This window comes from Peromyscus leucopus, chromosome 5, assembly GCF_004664715.2.
Source record: "Peromyscus leucopus breed LL Stock chromosome 5, UCI_PerLeu_2.1, whole genome shotgun sequence".
Classification (NCBI taxonomy): Eukaryota; Metazoa; Chordata; class Mammalia; order Rodentia; family Cricetidae; genus Peromyscus; species Peromyscus leucopus.
Genome location: NC_051067.1, coordinates 43,110,676 through 43,129,303, shown reverse-complemented (window position 1 = coordinate 43,129,303; position 18,628 = coordinate 43,110,676). Strand labels below are relative to the sequence as shown.

The following is an 18,628-nucleotide window of genomic DNA, read 5'->3' as shown; positions in this document are numbered from 1 at the left end:
CTGTCCCTAACACGATGAAAGATGGACCACGCCATGCATGTCAAAGGTGATAAGCAAGAGATTTATTGTAGTGTTTGAATGGAACCATGTTTGATAATTTGAGCTAAAATTAAATTTGGAATGACTTTTTATGAGATTTTTCTTCATATGTAAGTGTTCTCTCCACAAACTGTAACAGCATCACTACAAAAATATCATGGTGAGTTCTCAATACACAAATATCCACATGTGTGTGTGTGCGTGTGAGTGTAAAGAAAGAGGAAGATCAAAAATATGTTTATTACATATAGAATGGTAGTATATTAGTTTTATGTTAACTTGACACAGCTAGAGTCATTTGGGAAGAGGGACTCTCAGTTGAGAAAATGCGTCCCTGAGACTGGCCTACAGGCAATTCTGTGGAGCATTTTTTTTTTTTACTAATAATTGATATGGGAGGTCTCAGCTCACTATGGGCAGTGCCATCTCTGGGCTCGTGGTCCTGGAGGCTATAAAAATGAGGCTGAATGAACTGTGGAACTGAGAAAACCAGCCAATAGCATTCCTCCATAGCCTCTACATCAGTTTCTGCCTCCAAGTTCCTGCCCTAGTTTCTTTAGGTGGTGGACTGTGATGCAGTAATGTAAGCTAAACAAAACCATTTCTTCCCTAAGATGCTTTTGATTATGATATTTTGTCACAGCAATAGAAAGAAAACTAAGACAGGTAGATAGCTACATAGATTCATAGGATATATATATATATATATATATATATACAGAATATATATATGGTTTAGTATATAAGTTAGCATGTTCTGTACATTTACAAAATGCCAGATACCAGGCTAAATCACGGAGGACTCAACAGCCAATACAGTAACCACAGGACCTTTGTTCTCTGGGTGAGAAGATAAGGATATGGGAGCATTGAGTTTGGGGTAGGATAGTTTAGCTCATCCGCAGCAGCCTCTTTCTCTATATACCCTCAGAACTGCTGTAAAAGGAATGGCAGAGACCATTGTGTGACTGCCACTGAGTCTCTAAGCCTCACCTTCCCAAGGGAAGTTTGCCAAGAGACCTACTCAATTAACGGCTGCAGGAGGCTTGTCCTATATGATGGACACAACTTAACCAAAGGAACAAATCTTGCTGCCCAAGGCAAGCTGACTTCAAACATGCAGTGAGTTATTCATCAACTACATCGCAGAGGACCTTCTCTCTTCCTCAAAACCTCTAAGAGCAGACCTTTGGGGCCTGAACTTTCTTTGGAAACTCCACCACACTCTAGGTATGGAACACAGGTCTTTGGGTAAATGATGCAGTAATATACCACCTACCCCCTAGGAACAACTCAAGGGAGAGGGGCATGGCTTGAAGCCATGATGTGGATGTTTGCTTTCTTTTTTTTTTCTTTCTTTGTTTTTGTTTTTTTAGACAGAGTTTCTCTGTGTAGCTTTGCACCTGTCCTGGATCTCACTCTATAGACCAGGCTGGCCTCAAACTCACAAAGATCCGCCTGCCTCTGCCTCCCGAGTGCTGGGATTAAAGGCGTGCGCCACCACTGTCCAGCCGGGTCTTTGCTTTCTTACCGAACTACTGCTACAGAATAACTACTCAATAATTCACTGAGCTATCTGGCCAGACTCAACTGTGCTCTGCATCATTTGGCGCACAGACAGTCTGCCTTCACCTTGGTAGAAACCATGATTTACCAGTCTATAACTCCCTCTAAACTCTATGAATGGGCTTTGCCTTGGCCATATAGTCTGATTACTGATTCCAGGTAGTTCATCTTTGTTCACATTTATGGTCTGTGTCTTTTCTCACACACTCTAATTATTTTTAATAAATCCCAGAATTGTCCCTTCAACACTAGTCACAAAATTTCCAGATCACTAGTTTTTGTATGTTTTTCTTTCTAATCCAGGACATTTGACCAGTGTTAGGGTGCTTTGACAAACTGCTCTTCAAAATCTGCCCCTAAAGAGTTGTCTTTGGTTTTTACTTCACTGACTCTGAACTTACCATCCTTGGCTTATCTTTGAGGGGAGGGAGGCAGTTCTCTCCAGAGTTCCCTGTGAACACATGCAGCTGCCCACAGACCACTGCAAGCTTAACACAGGGCCTTAGGTAAATGCATACACAACATGGAGTCTTTCTTCCTCCAAATCCAGGGCCTGCCACAGATGTCCACGTGGCCCACTGCAGAGATACGTGTGTCAGCTCATTCACTCCACTACTTCATACTTTAGTTCCTGGAGATTCTGTCCTAGGTATTTTTCACTGTCTCCTGCTGCTTCCACTCTGAGTCATGCCTCCAGCCTTGGTCCTTTACCAACTCTCTCTACCTGTGACAGATTTTATCTGCCCACTTCCAGGCTGTGAATTCTTCTCCTGTTCTGCCCTGTTTGTGAGCATGAAGTCAAGGTTCCAGAACCCTGGCACTCTAGTGCCCCCCCCTTCTTCCTAGCCTTTCCACATTCAGCTGCTCCCTACCTAGAATCCCATGTTTTGAATGTAGGCGAGGCTGGCAGCTTTTCCTAGGTGAATGCTGCTTTACCAAGCCTTTCTGGCTAACTCTACCCCCTCTCCAGTCTCAGAGCAACCATGTCTCCTCCAGGCAGCCTCTCTCTCCTAGGAAGTCACAGGGTGAAGCCTCCAATTGCTGGATAGTGGCGCCCCCTTGTGTCCTCATCTGTCACAAACTTTCTTGACCATTGTTTTCTATTATGAACTGTTTCAAGAGATGTAGACCACGGTTAGTGTTTATTTTATTTGTTTGTGGAGTAGATGAAAAAGAGAAAGAATTAGTGAACTAGTGGAAGTATTTTTTATTTATTCTTATATTCCGTGAAAGAGAACTACTTAAGGTATAATTTTTGAAAAACTTAACTAAGTAAAAAACAAGAACAAAGTCCTTCCTCCATTATGGGATTTTATAAATATAAATCCGATGAAAGAGGCTTGAAAGTATATCAGTGTTTGACAGCTCTCAAAGGACATCCCTGAGTCTGATTCTGCCTATCTACAAGGTCTGTGTCCTCTGAACATTTCCTGCCCTATGTTTCCTCATCTATCTGATGATAATAAAATGAGAAACACCCTGCCCACCAACACACACACACACACACACACACACACACACACACACACACACACACACACACACCACTCACTGGGTGTCTGTGGCAGTCAGTAATCAAGCCCAAGAGAAGTGTTCAGTGTTTAGTACAGTGGCTGACCCACAGTGAGCTGAGGGAGGGGCACAAGAGGCCCCACTCCTCACTGAGGAGCTACTAGAAATCAATGTGTGCTGAAAGAGGAGAGTCATTTTTCTTCTGGTGTGTGTGAGTGTGTGTGTGTGTGTGTGTGTGTGTGTGGTGTCTTTTACACTACATTTATTCATTCATCCAAATACAGAATTATGAGATTTTCACACCCTCTATGATGGGATGAACGCTCAGTGAACATGGGAGTGTGGACATCCCTTTGCAAAAGCAAAGGGGATTTAATTTTCTTTGGTTTTTCCATTTGGGAATTTGACAGCTGTGTCTCTTGGCATTTCTACTCTTGCATGGTAACTCTCCATTATGGTTTCTGTAATGACTACACCAATTTGTATCCCCAGCAAAGGGGTAGAAAGCTTCTTTTCATCTCATACTCACCAGCATCCATTATCTTTGGACTTCTGCTGCTTTCCCGGCGGGAGTAATGTGCGCTGTTTTCCTTAGGCAGCACGTTCCACATTGCACCTTAAGGGATCACAGAACTAAGATGCTGAAGATGGAAGCATCCTGTTCCAGAAGCCTCTCTATTACTTGCTTTATTTTCATTTCTTTTTTTTTTTTTTTTTTTGGTTTTTCAAGATAGGGTTTCTCTGTGTAGCTTTGCGCCTTCCTTTCCTGGAACTCACTTGGTAGCCCAGGCTGGCCTCGAACTCACAGAGACATTTCTTCTTTTTAAAAGATTTATTTTACTTTCAGTTATGTGTCCATTTGTGCCTCACTGTGTGGGCACATGCACCGTGACTACAGATCTCTGCAGAGGCTAGAAGAGGGTCAGGATTCCTGGAGCTGGAGTTTCAGGCACTTGTAAGCTGTCCCAGGTCGGGGATAGCAGCCCAACTCGAGTCCTCCCCAAGAGCAGCACAAGCTCTTAACCACTTTCATGTCACTCACTTTAAAGGAGAGGAAGCCACTTCTGGGGCAGTGGTCCTTCACTGGAACGGGAGGAGGAGAAGGAAGCAGGATGAGAGCAGCCACTCACACAGGCAGTTGTGTCACCTCCATATAAGCGACCTGTCATCTCCAAATCAGCTGGCATCTCTAGAGCGCCTGCACCTGTCACCCACCAGGCCAGTTCTGCAAACACTGCCTCAGTTCATCTAATCCTTGGGAATAATATAACTCTGCAGCACAGCTAGACTTCTTATTCAACAGACCATTACAATGGGCTCTTTCTGCTCCACACATGGGATTTCTTAAGCCACTCAGCTGATGGGCATGGTTGTGGAGGCCTATAGTCCGTACCTCTTAGAGAACTGAACAGGAAGGATATCTTCAGCAAAGCATACATGACCATCCCAGGCACTGAAGTAAGACTCTGTCTCAAAACACAGATAAACAAAAGTAAAGTCAAGCAGGACTATGACTATGACTGATGAGGTCTGGGACAGAAGGCAAAGCTTTAATCAGGGTCCGTCCAAGACCCAGTAGTAAGTAATTCTGAGAATGAAACACAAATGCACTCTATAAAGTTACTTTGAGAATTTTTTTTTTTTTGAGGAACAGAAGACATTGAATGTGATTTATCATAGGGATGTGGGGTTTTTAAAAAAGGAGTGTGAAGAATTCAATGTCAAGTGTAAGAATGGCATCACATCGCCATCTGTGGTTATTAGTCCATGATGGGTTATAGAAGGCAGTACCCTGGGGAAAAAGAAATCAGTACATTACTCTGCATTTTAAACACACATTTGAAATGCTTTGTTTTCTCTTGTTGATGATAAAATTTATGCTAGGACCTGATGACACTGAAGACTCCTGATGTATTGGCTACTATTATGTGAAAATTTTATGTCATATTCTGGTGTCATGCTCCTAATGCTTCTAAAAATTCAAGTGTGAACGAGGTACATGTGCTGAAATAGAAGCTTAAATAATTTAGGCAACATTGTCTAGGGTAAAGAAATATTGAAGATTTTTTTCTCTTTGCCTTCATTAAATTTTCACATAAATTATTTGAAGCTCTATGCTTTTTCTCAGTGAGTTCATCAGTGGAAGAGAATAAAAAGCCATACAATACATACATGCAAATAGCACTAATACGTAGACCGTGTGCCTGGGTAAGTGTGCATAATAACAAAGGATATTATTCCTTCCTTTTTCATCACCCCTGTTTTCACTAAGTAAACCATAAAAATCTCCTTTTTAAGAAGTTTCCAGAATTATAAACATATAAAATATGTATTTTGTAATGAGCACATAGTAGTTGTATATAGTAATATTTACAGGGTAAAGTGGGACATTTATTTTGTTTTATTTTATTTTGAGACAGAGTCTTATATAGCCCCAGTTGACCTTGAAATTGATATTTATCCAAGGATGACCTTAAACTTCTGATCCTTTTACCTCCATTTCTCAAGTCCTGGGAACTCGTGCTTGTTACACACCCAGTTTATGTGGTGCTGGGAATCAAACCCAGAGCTAAGCAAGCACTGTGCCGACTGAGCTGTAGCTGAGCCAGAAGTATGATACTTGAAATGATTCCAGGAACTAGAATAGCTGTCCATAATCATTCTAGCCTGCTGGAGAACATTAGAGATCACCCTCACTGCCTAACTGTACCTTGTCCCTTCACCCAAACTATCTCCATTGCTTTCTCCTCACCACTCTTCCTAAGCTCTATCAATCATTATTTTACTTTCTACGTCTGGGACACCAGTTTTTCAGCATCCACACGTGTGGGATATGAATGCCCTCTTATAACAGGAATGGAGAAGAGTGACACACATATGTCTATGTTTCACTTATTTCGTACAACACAATATATTTCAATATTATCCTTGTTGCTACAAATAATAGAATTTGTTCCCTTTGGTAAGTGAATAATGTCTCATTGCTTGCATGTGCTTGCGCACACACACATGCACACCCACCTCACATTTTCTTTATCTACTCATCCATGGTTAGAAACCAAGGTTACCTCACATCTTGGCTCATGTGAATAGTGCTACAAAACATGCAGAATCATATATCTCTGACAAACAGAGGGAACGTTCGCAGTCTGTGTGTGATGGGGTGCAATCCTGTTTCTATCCACAAATATGTGGAGGAAAAATTGAAGAAAATGTAAACGTCAGGTGTATTCGTGACTTTTTTCATCTTACTCAGATATTCGTTAACAGATTTTTTTCCCTCTGAATCATTATACTTAAAAGTTCTGTTTTATTGAATGTGTGATTTCACTTCTCTTTGCCACCATCTCCATTGTCAAATGGAGAAGAACACAGGACCCACTTCATGGAGCTGTGGATAGGGATAAATGAAGTCATGGAATAAAGCTTGTCAAATGGCTGAGAAATCTCCAATGGCTCTGAAACACTAACATTAGCCTTAAGGCTATTATTGAGTATTAGTCATTGCTGTGTCTCTACCTAATATATTTGATTCCATGCACCACTAAGAGGAGATGGCACTTTGCATAGATTGACTTGCTTGATACCTGTTGACAATTTTAATCCAGTTTCTTTCTTCCAAGTTCCTATATTAGAAATGAAATGTAATTATCCAAGTCACAATCTACTGGGTGACTTTGGAGTTAATAGAAGAAAACACAAAATGTCTATGTACTTGTACACAGTATCTGACAAATACAGCGTCCAAAGTTTTTGTTTTGTTTTTCTCCCGGTGCAGAACATCATGGTCAGCCCTTGTGTCTGAGTCTTGAATCAATAGCAAATCACAGAAACATAGACAGAATATAGCAAATGTCTCTTTCTGGTCTCCAGGCAACATAACTACAGTAGAGTGAAGGACTGGTTGGTGACTCTCCCTACTCTGTACCAGATGAAGACATACAGACAAAGGATGTTTATTAGACCTTTAACCCACATATACATCTGACCTGCTGCTGTGGGGCAGGAAACCCCAAAACTGCTCAGAACTGGAGCAGATCATGACCAACCCTGGGGGAATCCATGGACCCTGCATTTCTCTGAGACACTAGGACAGTCCCACCTTCCTGCTTGTGACCTGAGACACCCACTCACAGACTACATCCTGCCTCCTTGTGAAGCAGCCTGACAGTCAAGATGCTGCTCCTCAGTGGATTAACTTTCTCCTGCCTCTGGGCTTGTAAGTAGACATTTCCATGTGCAAGAGACAACGAAGCCAGCCTCATTTCCATTTCTTCAAATGCCGTTCTGTTATTGTTGTTGTTGTTCATGAGAGTTTTCTCTTGCAGTTGGGCTTGGGCAGTTGGAGCCAATCGGAATATCAGTCACCAGAGCAGTAAGCCAGAGTGCCCAAATATCCTGTAAAGTTTCTCTTGAAGGCTTTGACAAAGTAGACATACATTGGTACCGGCAGAAGACAAATCAACCATTTGAGTATCTAATATATGTCAGGAATGATAATACTCATCGCCCTTTAGAAGGAATCAGCAAGAAAATTGAAGCAAAGAAAGATATGCAAACTTCTACTGCAACCTTGATCATAAATTCCTTGAAGAAAGAAGATGAAGCCATCTACTACTGTGCACTCTGGGTTGAGCACAACATTAAAGCTTCTAGAACAGCCTGCATAAGAACCATCTCCCATCTGTGCCAACCCACATCCTTCCCAGCAAGCACAGCCACTTGCTGCTCAGCTGAGGGGCCACCTGAGCCTTTCCCCACCACAGAGCTCTTGGAGCTGCCACATCTCAGGTTCTATTTCCCCAGTGAGGTCCTGTAGACTATAGTCTGAAGGCAGGATGGCCCCACACTATTTCCTACTCAGTTAGGGTATCTGAGAGATATTCAAATATAGGATGGAGAGCTTGCAGCATGACCTTATCTTTTGTTAATTCACTGCACAAAGGTTTGCAGTAAATAAATGGCTTAGAATAAGTCAGGAGAGGTCAAAATGTGACGAGAGACGTGTATCCCACAGGGATATTTCCTGCTATATTTTCCTAGTTCCTTCACAAGCACTGGAGAATTTCAGAGATTGGGAGACCTATCATTAATTACAATTTATAGTTTATACCAAAGAAAGCTACTGGCCATTACACCTCTAAGTAAATAATTAGCTCACTGGGAGATATTAGAGACCAAAGTACAATTCTTGGGAGATGGCTCAATGTCACAAAGCTTGGTCTATACCCTTGGATTCATGGCTGGGTCAAAGAAAGCTCTGTTCCTGTACTTAAGTGATTTGCTAAGAAAATAATGAAAAAAGGGCAAGAGCATCAAGAAATGCAGTAGGTCACAGAGCAAAATAAAAAACAAAACAAAACCATAGTAGGTATTGGTTCCACCTGTGGCCTTGGGGTACCAGCCCCTAGGCCACAGCCTCTTAGCTAGCTTAAGACCTGAGGAGCATGTACACAGGCCCCTTCTTCTCTCTATTGAGTCCTTGGATGGTGGAGACTGACTCAGGCAGCATGGAAAACAGTGGAACCCGTTCTCAGCCTTCCAGGGACTCTGCAACTGACATTGCCATATCCCTTATCAGTGAGTTGATACCCCATATAACCCCTTAATAAATAGATTCATTATTGGTATCCATGGATTTCAACTCCTGCATTATCTCCTGTAAAGACGAAAAACAGAACCTTGCCCCGACCTTTGTTTGGTGAGTTTTCCTTACAACTTGTAGAATTGTTACATCAGTAGATGAGCTATCACATCTCATCAAGGGATTTCTCTTGTTCAAACAGAATTTTTATTAATTTTGATGATATCTGTAGCTTTTCTTCTCCTGCAGAAACAAAAGCAAAACCCCTTCCCCAATGTAGCACATATCCTGGTTTCCATTCTGAGGTCAACACATCTTTGAAGTAGACAGGTTGATTTAGCTCGGGAGTTTTTTCTATTATCCATTGTCTCTCCACAGCTGTTGTTCCTTTCTCATCAGCATTAAGAAAGTTCAAGGTTAATAAAAATTATGTAATCTATTCCTAGTGGTCATTATTACCTCTTTCTGTTTATTTAGCATGTCTTTAAGAGTTTGATTAGATCTTTCTATAATTGCCTACTCTATAGGATTGTATGGTATACCTGTAATATGCTTTATACTGTAATAAGCAAAAAACTGTCTCATTTTACTAGAGACATATGCTGGAGCATTGTCAGTCTCAATTTGTACAAGTATTCCCATGATGGCCATAACTTCTAATAGGTGTGTAATTATAGAATCAGCCTTTTCAGAACATAAAGCAGTTGCCCACTGAAATCCTGAATAGGTATCAATGGTGTGGTGTACATATTTTAATTTTCCAAATTCTGCAAAATGAAACACATCCATCTGCCAAATTTAATTTCTTTGTATACCTTTAGGATTACTTCCAGCAGGTAATGGAGTTTGGTTATAGAAGGAACAAGTAGGACATCTTGTTACAATTTCCTTGACTTGTTGCCAAGTGATGGAAAAGTTCTTTTTCAAACATTTGCATGGTGCTTCTTATGAGATTATGAGGCCTCCAGAACATTTTCTATTAATAACCAATCAATCTCATCATTACCTTGTACTAGAGGACCTGGCAGACCTGTATGGGATCTGATTTGTGTTATATATATATATATATATATATATAGGATGTTCCCTATTTCTGATGATTTCCTGTAATTATATAAATAGCAAAGTTAATTCTGTTTTATCAGGAATAAATTCAGTAGTTTATATATGTAAAACAACACTTTCTGTATATTGAGAGTCAGTAACTATGTTGAGAGGTTCTGTAAAGTCCATTAGTACCATAAGAATGACATACAATTCTGATTTTGTACAGAATTGTAGGGGCTTTGAACCATTTTACTTAAATCTCCTGACTTATATCCTGCCTTTCCTGATTTGTTTGCATCAGTATAGAATATGGGGATTTCAGAGATTGGTTTTTTCCTGTACAATGTGAGGAAGGACCAAATTGGTTCTTTTTATTAATTCTATTCTCTTGCTTTTGGGATAACAGTTGTTAATCTCTCCCAAAAAACCTATTTCAAGTTCTTTGCCAATATTCATTATCTTTACATAAAGAGGAGATTTCCTCATTAGTTAAAGGTACAACAATTTCTGCTGGATTCATTCCTGTCAATTGATGACCTCTTAATTTTCATTTTAAAACCAAACCAGAAATCTTTTCCACACGTGTCTTTAATTTCTTATTTGGTTTACATGGTAGAAATATCCATTTCAATATAATATCTTCCCTCTGCATTAAGATTCCTGTAGGGGAAAAACCTAGAGGGTATTATAACTAGAATGCAGTTAAACTCTGGAATCACATGATCCATATGTGCCTCTCTTATTTTCTTTTCTAGTAGAGCCAATTCCTTCTCAGCTTCAGCTGATAATTCTCTTAGACTATTTTAGTCCTGGTCCCTGTCTAGGGTACTGGACAAATTTAGTAGTACATTTTTAGTTATCCCAATGGTGGGAAGTAAATTGGAAATGTCTCCTAACAATCTTTGAAAATCACTAAGATTCTGCAATCAATTTCTCCTAAGTTGTACCTTTTAGGGGTCTATTTTTTTTGTGGGCCTATCTTATGTTCTAAATAATAGAATATCCTCTTTGTATTTTTTCAGGAGCAATTTGTAATCCCCAGTGAGGCAAAACTTTCTTAAATCTTCAAACACACTCTCTAAAATATCTAACTTTGGATCAGCTAATGAGATATCATCCATATAGTGGTAAATTATAGATTGTGAAAATTGTACACAAATTATTTCCAATCGTTTTTGTGTGAAATATTGGCACAGGGTGTGGCTATTTAACATTCCCTGTGGGAGAGCCTTCCATTGATATGTCTTGACCAGCTGAGAATTACTATAAGTAGGTACTGTGAAGGCAAATTTTTCTTTATCCTTTTCTTGTAGAGGTATAGTAAAGAAATAGTCATTTAAGTCAATAACTCTAATAGGCCATTCTTTAGGTAACAGAGAGGGCAAGGGCATCCCATTCTGTAGAGAGCCCATAGGCTGAATTACTTTATTTATGGATCTCAGATTTATAGTTGGTGGGCTAGTTAGAAAGGGTGGATTTGAGATGAGGCAGATAAAAGAATAGGGTGGCTAGCGTGACCACAATGTGTTATATACATGTATGAAATTCTCAAACAATAAATTAACAAAAAAGAGGAAGAAATCTCCCTACATCTCAGAAAGCAGCAATGTAAGAAACAATGGTTGACAACTAATGTGTCTTCTAAGTTTAGTAGAGGGATGATTGAGTATGCCCAAGGAACAGTGTGACAAATGCTAAAAGTATAAAAATAAAAATTCCTCTCCCATGTCCTTGAAATCTACTTTCTGTGGGCTAAAATTCCAAGGGGAAAACTGTCTGTATAGAACCTCTGTGGTGGTGAAAAAATGAAATGTTGTGGTTTTGAGGCCAAATTATCCTGAACTAACTTTAACCACTTAATGATTGTTAATTGTCATTGTTAATGTTTAAGTAAGCATCTTTGTGACTAACAGATAAATACTTTTGGAATATGTTGATAGACCACTAGCTACTATCACCCCAAAGACTAAGCATGCTATTAAATATTGTCCGATGCCTGTGGATAGAGATTTCCCTACTTTGCTCTTACCTGCTGCAGGCTGCAGGAATATCATAAGAACGCAGCTGGTTATGGCAAAGTCACTACCCAGAGAGATCAAGGAATTCCTTCAGAGGAAGCCAAATTCCCAGGAGCATTTGGTGTTACTTGGCTTGTTATATATCAGTTGTCTTCTGTTATGAAAATCATGTGTGCCTTCATAGTTTTCCCAATTGATTTTTCCCTAAGAAGTGCTAACAGTGTGGACTAATCACTCTCCGGACATACACATTCAAGGTATTTGGAGAATAGCCTCAGGAGAGGCTTCCTTCCCCCCAGCCCATCCATTTCTCCCCTTTCAGCACTAGAATCAGATATCTCCCTTAGCCACTTTCAAGGACTAACAGAAATAACAGCCCACATACTAATTTAAGGTAAATTCCACAAGGAGACACTGCCTAGGTCAGGTGGACATTAGATAATAGCTTTACACAATTTATCTCAGACCCTCCTTTCATACAGCCTTACTAACTTTATAGACCCCTAACTTCTTACCTAACTTACTACTTCTCAGAGTGTAGACTGAGCACATGGACCCCTTTTTCATATACTAACTGGTCTTTAGCACTCAGTTGGCCTCCTCTTTTACCACTCCCATTTTGGATTGTAAAAGAAAGCCTGACAGTCACTGCCTGAGGAAAATTCTTACCTACCTTTGACTCCATAAAATTCAAGCCTGGTGACCTTGCTCAGCCAGAGGATTTCTATTGCTTGGGTTTATAACTGCATTCCAGCGAGACTTAGAATAGAACTTAGAGATATAAGGAGACAGAAGGAAGAGAGGTGTGGAGAACTGAGAGATGGAGAATGGAGAAGGAGAAGGAGGACCTTGACCAGAGAGAACATGTGGCCGAGATGGAAGATGAGGAAGAGTCAGATGGGGAAGTACTAGCTGGGTAAGAATAAGATGAAAAGGGCCTAGATGAGGCAGAATTAAAACGAGAGAATTAAGATAGAACTTAGAGCAGTAGATAAGTACAGAGAGAAATCAGGTAAGAAAGCAGCTAAAAATGAGAGTAGACTAGAAGTGTGTAGAGATAACTGACACAGAATAATAAAGTGTATGGATTAAGGAGTTTCATGTACATAGATTCATTTCTTTTCATCAAATATTAATTATCAGCTGGTTGTAGATTGTTCCCGGACCCTGCCTCGGAGGGGACTATCGAGGGGCTGGACCCCCATAGTCGTTGATAATGACCCACCTACCTAATATTTTCACCAAAGTATTTGAAAAGTGCCTTGATTTATGACTTTCTTTTTTCCCATTACCACAAAAACTTCATTAAACTGTTACATATTGGAACACAGCATTTGTGATACTCTCAATCCATGTTCCTGAGCAATGATCATTTATATTACCCTCTGAAATCATGTGTCTCTTATTCCCACTGAAGTGAGAGCTATGTTTTACAAAGATATTTCAAAGAATTACTGGGGAAAATCCTGATTTCAAAAAGTATACTTCGGTAGGTGCTGTGCTAGTCATGATATTTAGAAGGCCAAGGCAAGAAGAGCATGGCACTGCGGGGCAGCAACATAGTGAGACACCAGTTCGGAGGAGTGGAGGGGCAGGGCTGGAGAGTGCAAAGCAGAGGAAAGTTTTTTAATATCACTGATGTAATCAGTATTAATAATAGAGGCACTTATAATGTGGGCTTCTCCATAGTTTTGGTAAATTTTCTTCTATGATTTTATTTAAGACATTTCTGCATTTTTGGCCTGGAATTCTCCATCTTCTATATATATATATTATATCTAGGCTTGTTCTTTTCTGCATGTCCCGAAGGCCTCACATATTGGGTTCATATGGTTAAGATTTATTTTTTAAAAAAGATTTATTGTTTTCTTTGACTTAATGATTCACTTCTTCTACCTTGCCTTCAAGCCCTGATAATCTGTTCTCCACATGATCATGATATTGCTGAGACTTTCCATTTAGCTTTTTAATTTGGCTTATTGAATTTTTCACTTCCAGCATTATTTCTGCTTGAATTTTCTTTCCCTAATTCTCTCGCTTTGTTCAATTCTGTTTTCAGATTCTTAGTTGTCTTCATTATTTCATCTGGCTGTTTGTTTGTATTCTCTTAGAATTTTCCAGGAGTTAGTTTCTTTCTTTCTTTCTTTCTTTCTTTCTTTCTTTCTTTCTTTCTTTCTTTCTTTCTTTCTTTCTTTCTTTCTTTCTTTCTTTCTTTCTTTCCTTCCTTCCTTCCTTCCTTCCTTCCTTCCTTCCTTTCTTTCTTTCTTTGTTTTTTCTCTATGTAGCTCTTGGAACTTGCTTTGTAGACCAGTCTGGCTTTGAACTCACAGAGATCTACCTGCCTCTGCCTCCTGAGTGCTGGGATTAAACACCATGGCTCGCTCAGGAGTTTATTCTTATCATCTTTGAGTCCATTTGAGAGTTACTTCATGTTCTCTTTGAATTCTCAGATATATATTTATCAATTTTAAATATTTTTTCTCGAGTTTTGTCTAAATTGCTCTCACTGGAGACTGCATGTTTGGTAATTTTGGAGGAGACTCAGTCTTGGCTTTTCATGTCACTCATTTTTTAAGACAGGCATTGCACCCCTGGAGGTAATTTGCTGGTTCAGTTTTTGGTGTGAGTTTCTGGCCTGCCTTCACTGAGTAGGTGTTTGGATCTATGTGTGCTGTTCCCTTGGTTTAGTTGGTTTTCTATCAGCTGGAAGCTGCTTGAGGTTCAGGAATGGAGGCACTCCATTCTGATTCATGAGGGAGGGAGCTGTCCTGACCCCAGCACCGTGGGGAGGTGCACTACCTCTGATCTCACCAGCTGGTGTTCTGCTTGAGTTGGCATAGAAGAAACGGGGTGCCACGGTTGTCAGAGGTGTTGTCCTTAGCACCTGGGGAGGAGGCAGTGTGTAGCCGGAGGTTTTCTCAGGTCCCTTCTGGCTCCACGGTCCCTCAGCCATTTATGAAATAATCATTCAGTGGCTTGATATTAATTACCAATTGTATGGCCGATGGCAGACGTCTTGCTAGCTAGCTCTTATAACTTAACCCATTTCTATTAATCTATAAGTTGCCATGTGGTTGTGGCATTACCGGTCTGCTGGCATCTTGCTTCTCCTGTGACACCTGGAGTCTTCCCACCTCTGCCTTTCTTTTTCCTGTCTCTCAGCTTGGATTTCCCACCTGGCTGTAAGCTTTCTTGCCATAGGCCAAAACTGCTTTATTTATTATCCAATCACAGCACACAGAAGACATCCCACAGCAGCAGTGTCCTGTGGCAGTGGGGGTTGGGCTACCAGAGGTGGGTGGTGTGGTCTCCTACCTGAGGAATGGGCAGGTATTCTGGAGGGTTCTGTACATGATGGTGGAGTTTGGGATGGCAGGAGTTGGCTAAGGTTTGTTCAATTTAATTTTATCTTTCTCTATTTCTCAATGCTTACTAAATGAATCTTTGTTACATGCACATTCCCTGACATTGTCTGTGTGGCTTTGGTTAAATTACACATCTTTGACTAATTTTCCTAATTTGCAATGGAGGACATTAATATTAACCTTAATGAACTATTGAAAGGTCTCATGAAATTATACACATAAAGTTTTTTGTAATGTCTGTACTAATCTATCATTCAATAATTGAAACATTAGACTGATGTTCTGAGTTATTAGCACATATTACTGTATGTAATTATTTAGAAAACTAAATATATAGGGCTGACTAAAATATGCAGGTTTGGTTTTGATGCATTTTAAAATGGTACAAAAACATGTTATGTCATCTTGAAGTTGGCCATTTAATGGCAAAACTTAATAGCAAAACAAAGTCTGAAGCAAGTTTCTTTGACTGGGTGGTCATAAGCCTAAAGTTTGGACAGATTTAAATTCTCCCTGCAGTCTATCACCAAATATTCCAGGTGAAGTGTAGTGTGAGCATCAATGTTAGTAGGAAAGTATTGCCCAAGAGAAATGTCAAATGTAGACCTCAGGGACTATTTAACTTCTATCTATCTCTTAACTATTATTTAGCTATCTATCCAGTATCTATTGTCTATATATTTATTTGTCATCTATTATCTACCACCTACCTATCATCAGTCATTTACCTATCTATCATCTATCTACCTATCTATCTATCTATCTATCTATCTATCTATCTATCCATCCATATACTTATCTACTGTCCATAATCTATATATCTATCTATCATTTACCATTTACCTATATGTTTCTATTATCTAACATCTACTTCAGTATCATTTCAATCACCCCCAACATCTCCTTTCTACCTCTCTCTCTCTCCATCCCTACCTCTCTCCTATCTTCATTCCCTCCTCCTTCTCTCTAGCTCTATAACTTTCTCAAATTTAAGCACGAAATAACTTTACAAATGAGAGACATACAAAGGTGGCTGCACTTGTATTTCAGTCTCAATGCCTCTTCCTACCTCTCTTATGATCAGAGCTGAGCCAAGCTTTGTTTAGCAAATGTTTTGATTAGTTTTAATTCTCAACTTGGCACAAGTCAGACTCACCTGGAGAGTCTGAATGAAGAATTGCATATATGTGTATATATGTATATATATAGATATATATACATACATACATACAGCCTACTTGTTTTTCTCATAGAAGTCTCCAACTAGTTAAGGACCAGAAGCCAGAAGTCATTAAAAGACATTAACATTTCTGGAGGATAAACTGATGTGAACTCAATGTACAAACTATTATTTTGTCCCAAAATGCCAGTTGGGGCCTGGAGAGATGACTTTGCAGCAAGAGTACTTTCTGTTCCAGCAGAGGTCCCAAGTTTGTCTCCCAGCACCCACACAAAGGCTCACAACTGCCTGAAACTGCAGTTCCAGGGGACTCCTGCCCTCTTCCGGTTTCTGTTGGCACTTAGCATTCACGTGCTATACATGACATATATGCAGGCAAAATATATACATAAAACTAAATCTATAAACATTTACATTTAAAACCACATTCAGAACATAATTTTCTTCTACAGTCCTGTGCTCTCATTTGGGTTGGTGGCTGTGAGTGGGCTGTTGATGGGCAGTTGTAGATGTAACCAACCGTTTTATTAAAAAAGAAATACAGAGCCAATACAGAGATGAAAGCCAAGAGGTCAGAGCAATAGCTAAGAGCTAAAAATCTTACCCTTCACTGTCACTGTTGTCCTACCTCTCCGAAAGAGACCTACTTCCTGTGTGTCTGTCTTTTTATAGTGTTTCTGTTCTGCCTTCTCATTGCTTGTAAACCCAACCACATGACCTCCTAGTCACCGTCTGTCTATACAGACCTCCAGGTCTTCTATGGTTAGTATTGAGATTAAAGGCGTGTGTCTCCATGCTGGCTGTATCCTTGAACACACAGAGATCCGTTTAGCTCTGCCTCCCAAGAGCTGGGATTAAAGGCGTGCACCACCACTGCCCAGCTTCTGCTAAGGCTTACTATTAGCTCTGACCCCCAGGCAACTTTATTTATTAACACACAAATAAAATCACATTTCAGTACAAATAACATATCACCATAGGCAGTTGTTCTGATCACCATCAGTCCTCCATCTTCAAAAACAGAGTTCATGTCTGTTCATATAACTTAGGCCTGGACAGTGAGATGTGGGGAGGACAAGGCAGTCAGCCAGGCCAGGTAGGTGCTTCACCTATGCTCCAGGGTGTTTCTGGCCAGTCCTCTCCTCCTGAGGTGAGTGTCAGGAGATCACAGAAATGCCTTCAGGGGGCTTTTTTGTTTGTTTGTTTTTCAGAATTTCAGAGCACTGGATTTTAGTTTCCACTTTCTAGTATAAATAAGGGATTTATAATTCCATGGAAGATAGAATTTTCTCATACAAGGGAGAATAGGAAGTCATCCAAAAAGCCATATCCCAGTTGCCACCACTCTGATAATAAATCACGTTGGCAAGAGGTCACGTGGCTTTCTTGAACATGGAGGGCTTGGTTCACCATCCTTAAACTTTCCTTGGTTGCTGTATTTCCATTGTCGTTGATAGAGAGCTTTCTCCCTAAGAAACTCCCAAATTATTGAAGGAGTGGCTTTGGTATTTCTCAGAATAGAGGCATATTTGATAAATTATCTTAGCAGATTCAACAAGAATAAACATCTGGGAATTTTAAAAAGAGACTTAATTCTCAGAATGTGTTTCCTGGTAACTTAGGGAAGTTGTTGGTTTGTGGCAGGGCCCAGCCCTCTTTCTGCTTTGATCCTTCCCATCGTCTGTTGATACTTTCCAGTAACTGCTACCTCAGAAAAGAGAAGTTTGTGAAGTCAGTTTACAAGGAAACTCACAAACTATTGAATGACACAAAACTTTCCAAAGAAATTCGGGTCAACTTTCTAAGACAGAGTTCCTAAATGGCTCATCATACTGAAGGTAAAGAAAGGATTCGTGTTTTTGTAGAAGCCCTGAGCAGTGTGATAGGTCATCATGGATCAAAGTATTTTCAAAAGGGACGAAGCTCATAGTAATTCCCTCAGGTAAGAAAGCTGCTGTATTGTTATCTTAGTAGTGAATAACCGATGAGATTTTTTTTCTTATTTTTAGAAAAATAAAAACCAGTTATAATCAACCATATCTGACAACAACTTTACAGTTATGAGTTATTGGATATAGAGTCAAAGCTACTTTGTAAGCAATTTCTTCCTTCCTTGCAGTCAGCAAACTGAAATCCTGCATTTAAAATACATACACAGGTAGAAATTAGAATTCTGTGAAGACTTAGTGTTTATGCTATCTACCAGTATTGCTGTTATATAAGGTTATTTCTCTGTGGAAGGTCTTTTAAGTAGGACTCCTCAACATGGAACTTTATTAATTTCTTCTCTATATATTTGGGGAATTATAATAGTTCC

At 39.8% G+C, this 18,628-nt stretch overlaps 1 gene segment (V, D, J or C); it reads left to right on the top strand.

Moving 5' to 3' along the window:
- Positions 1–7,052: 7,052 nt before the first annotated feature.
- The window catches only part of LOC114685685, a 32,471-nt gene continuing 20,895 nt past the window's right edge, over positions 7,053–18,628 (top strand). Inside the window, 3 exon segments of the C gene segment in view lie at positions 7,053–7,336; positions 7,446–7,752; positions 18,198–18,253. Coding sequence covers positions 7,294–7,336; positions 7,446–7,752; positions 18,198–18,253 — 406 coding nt within the window.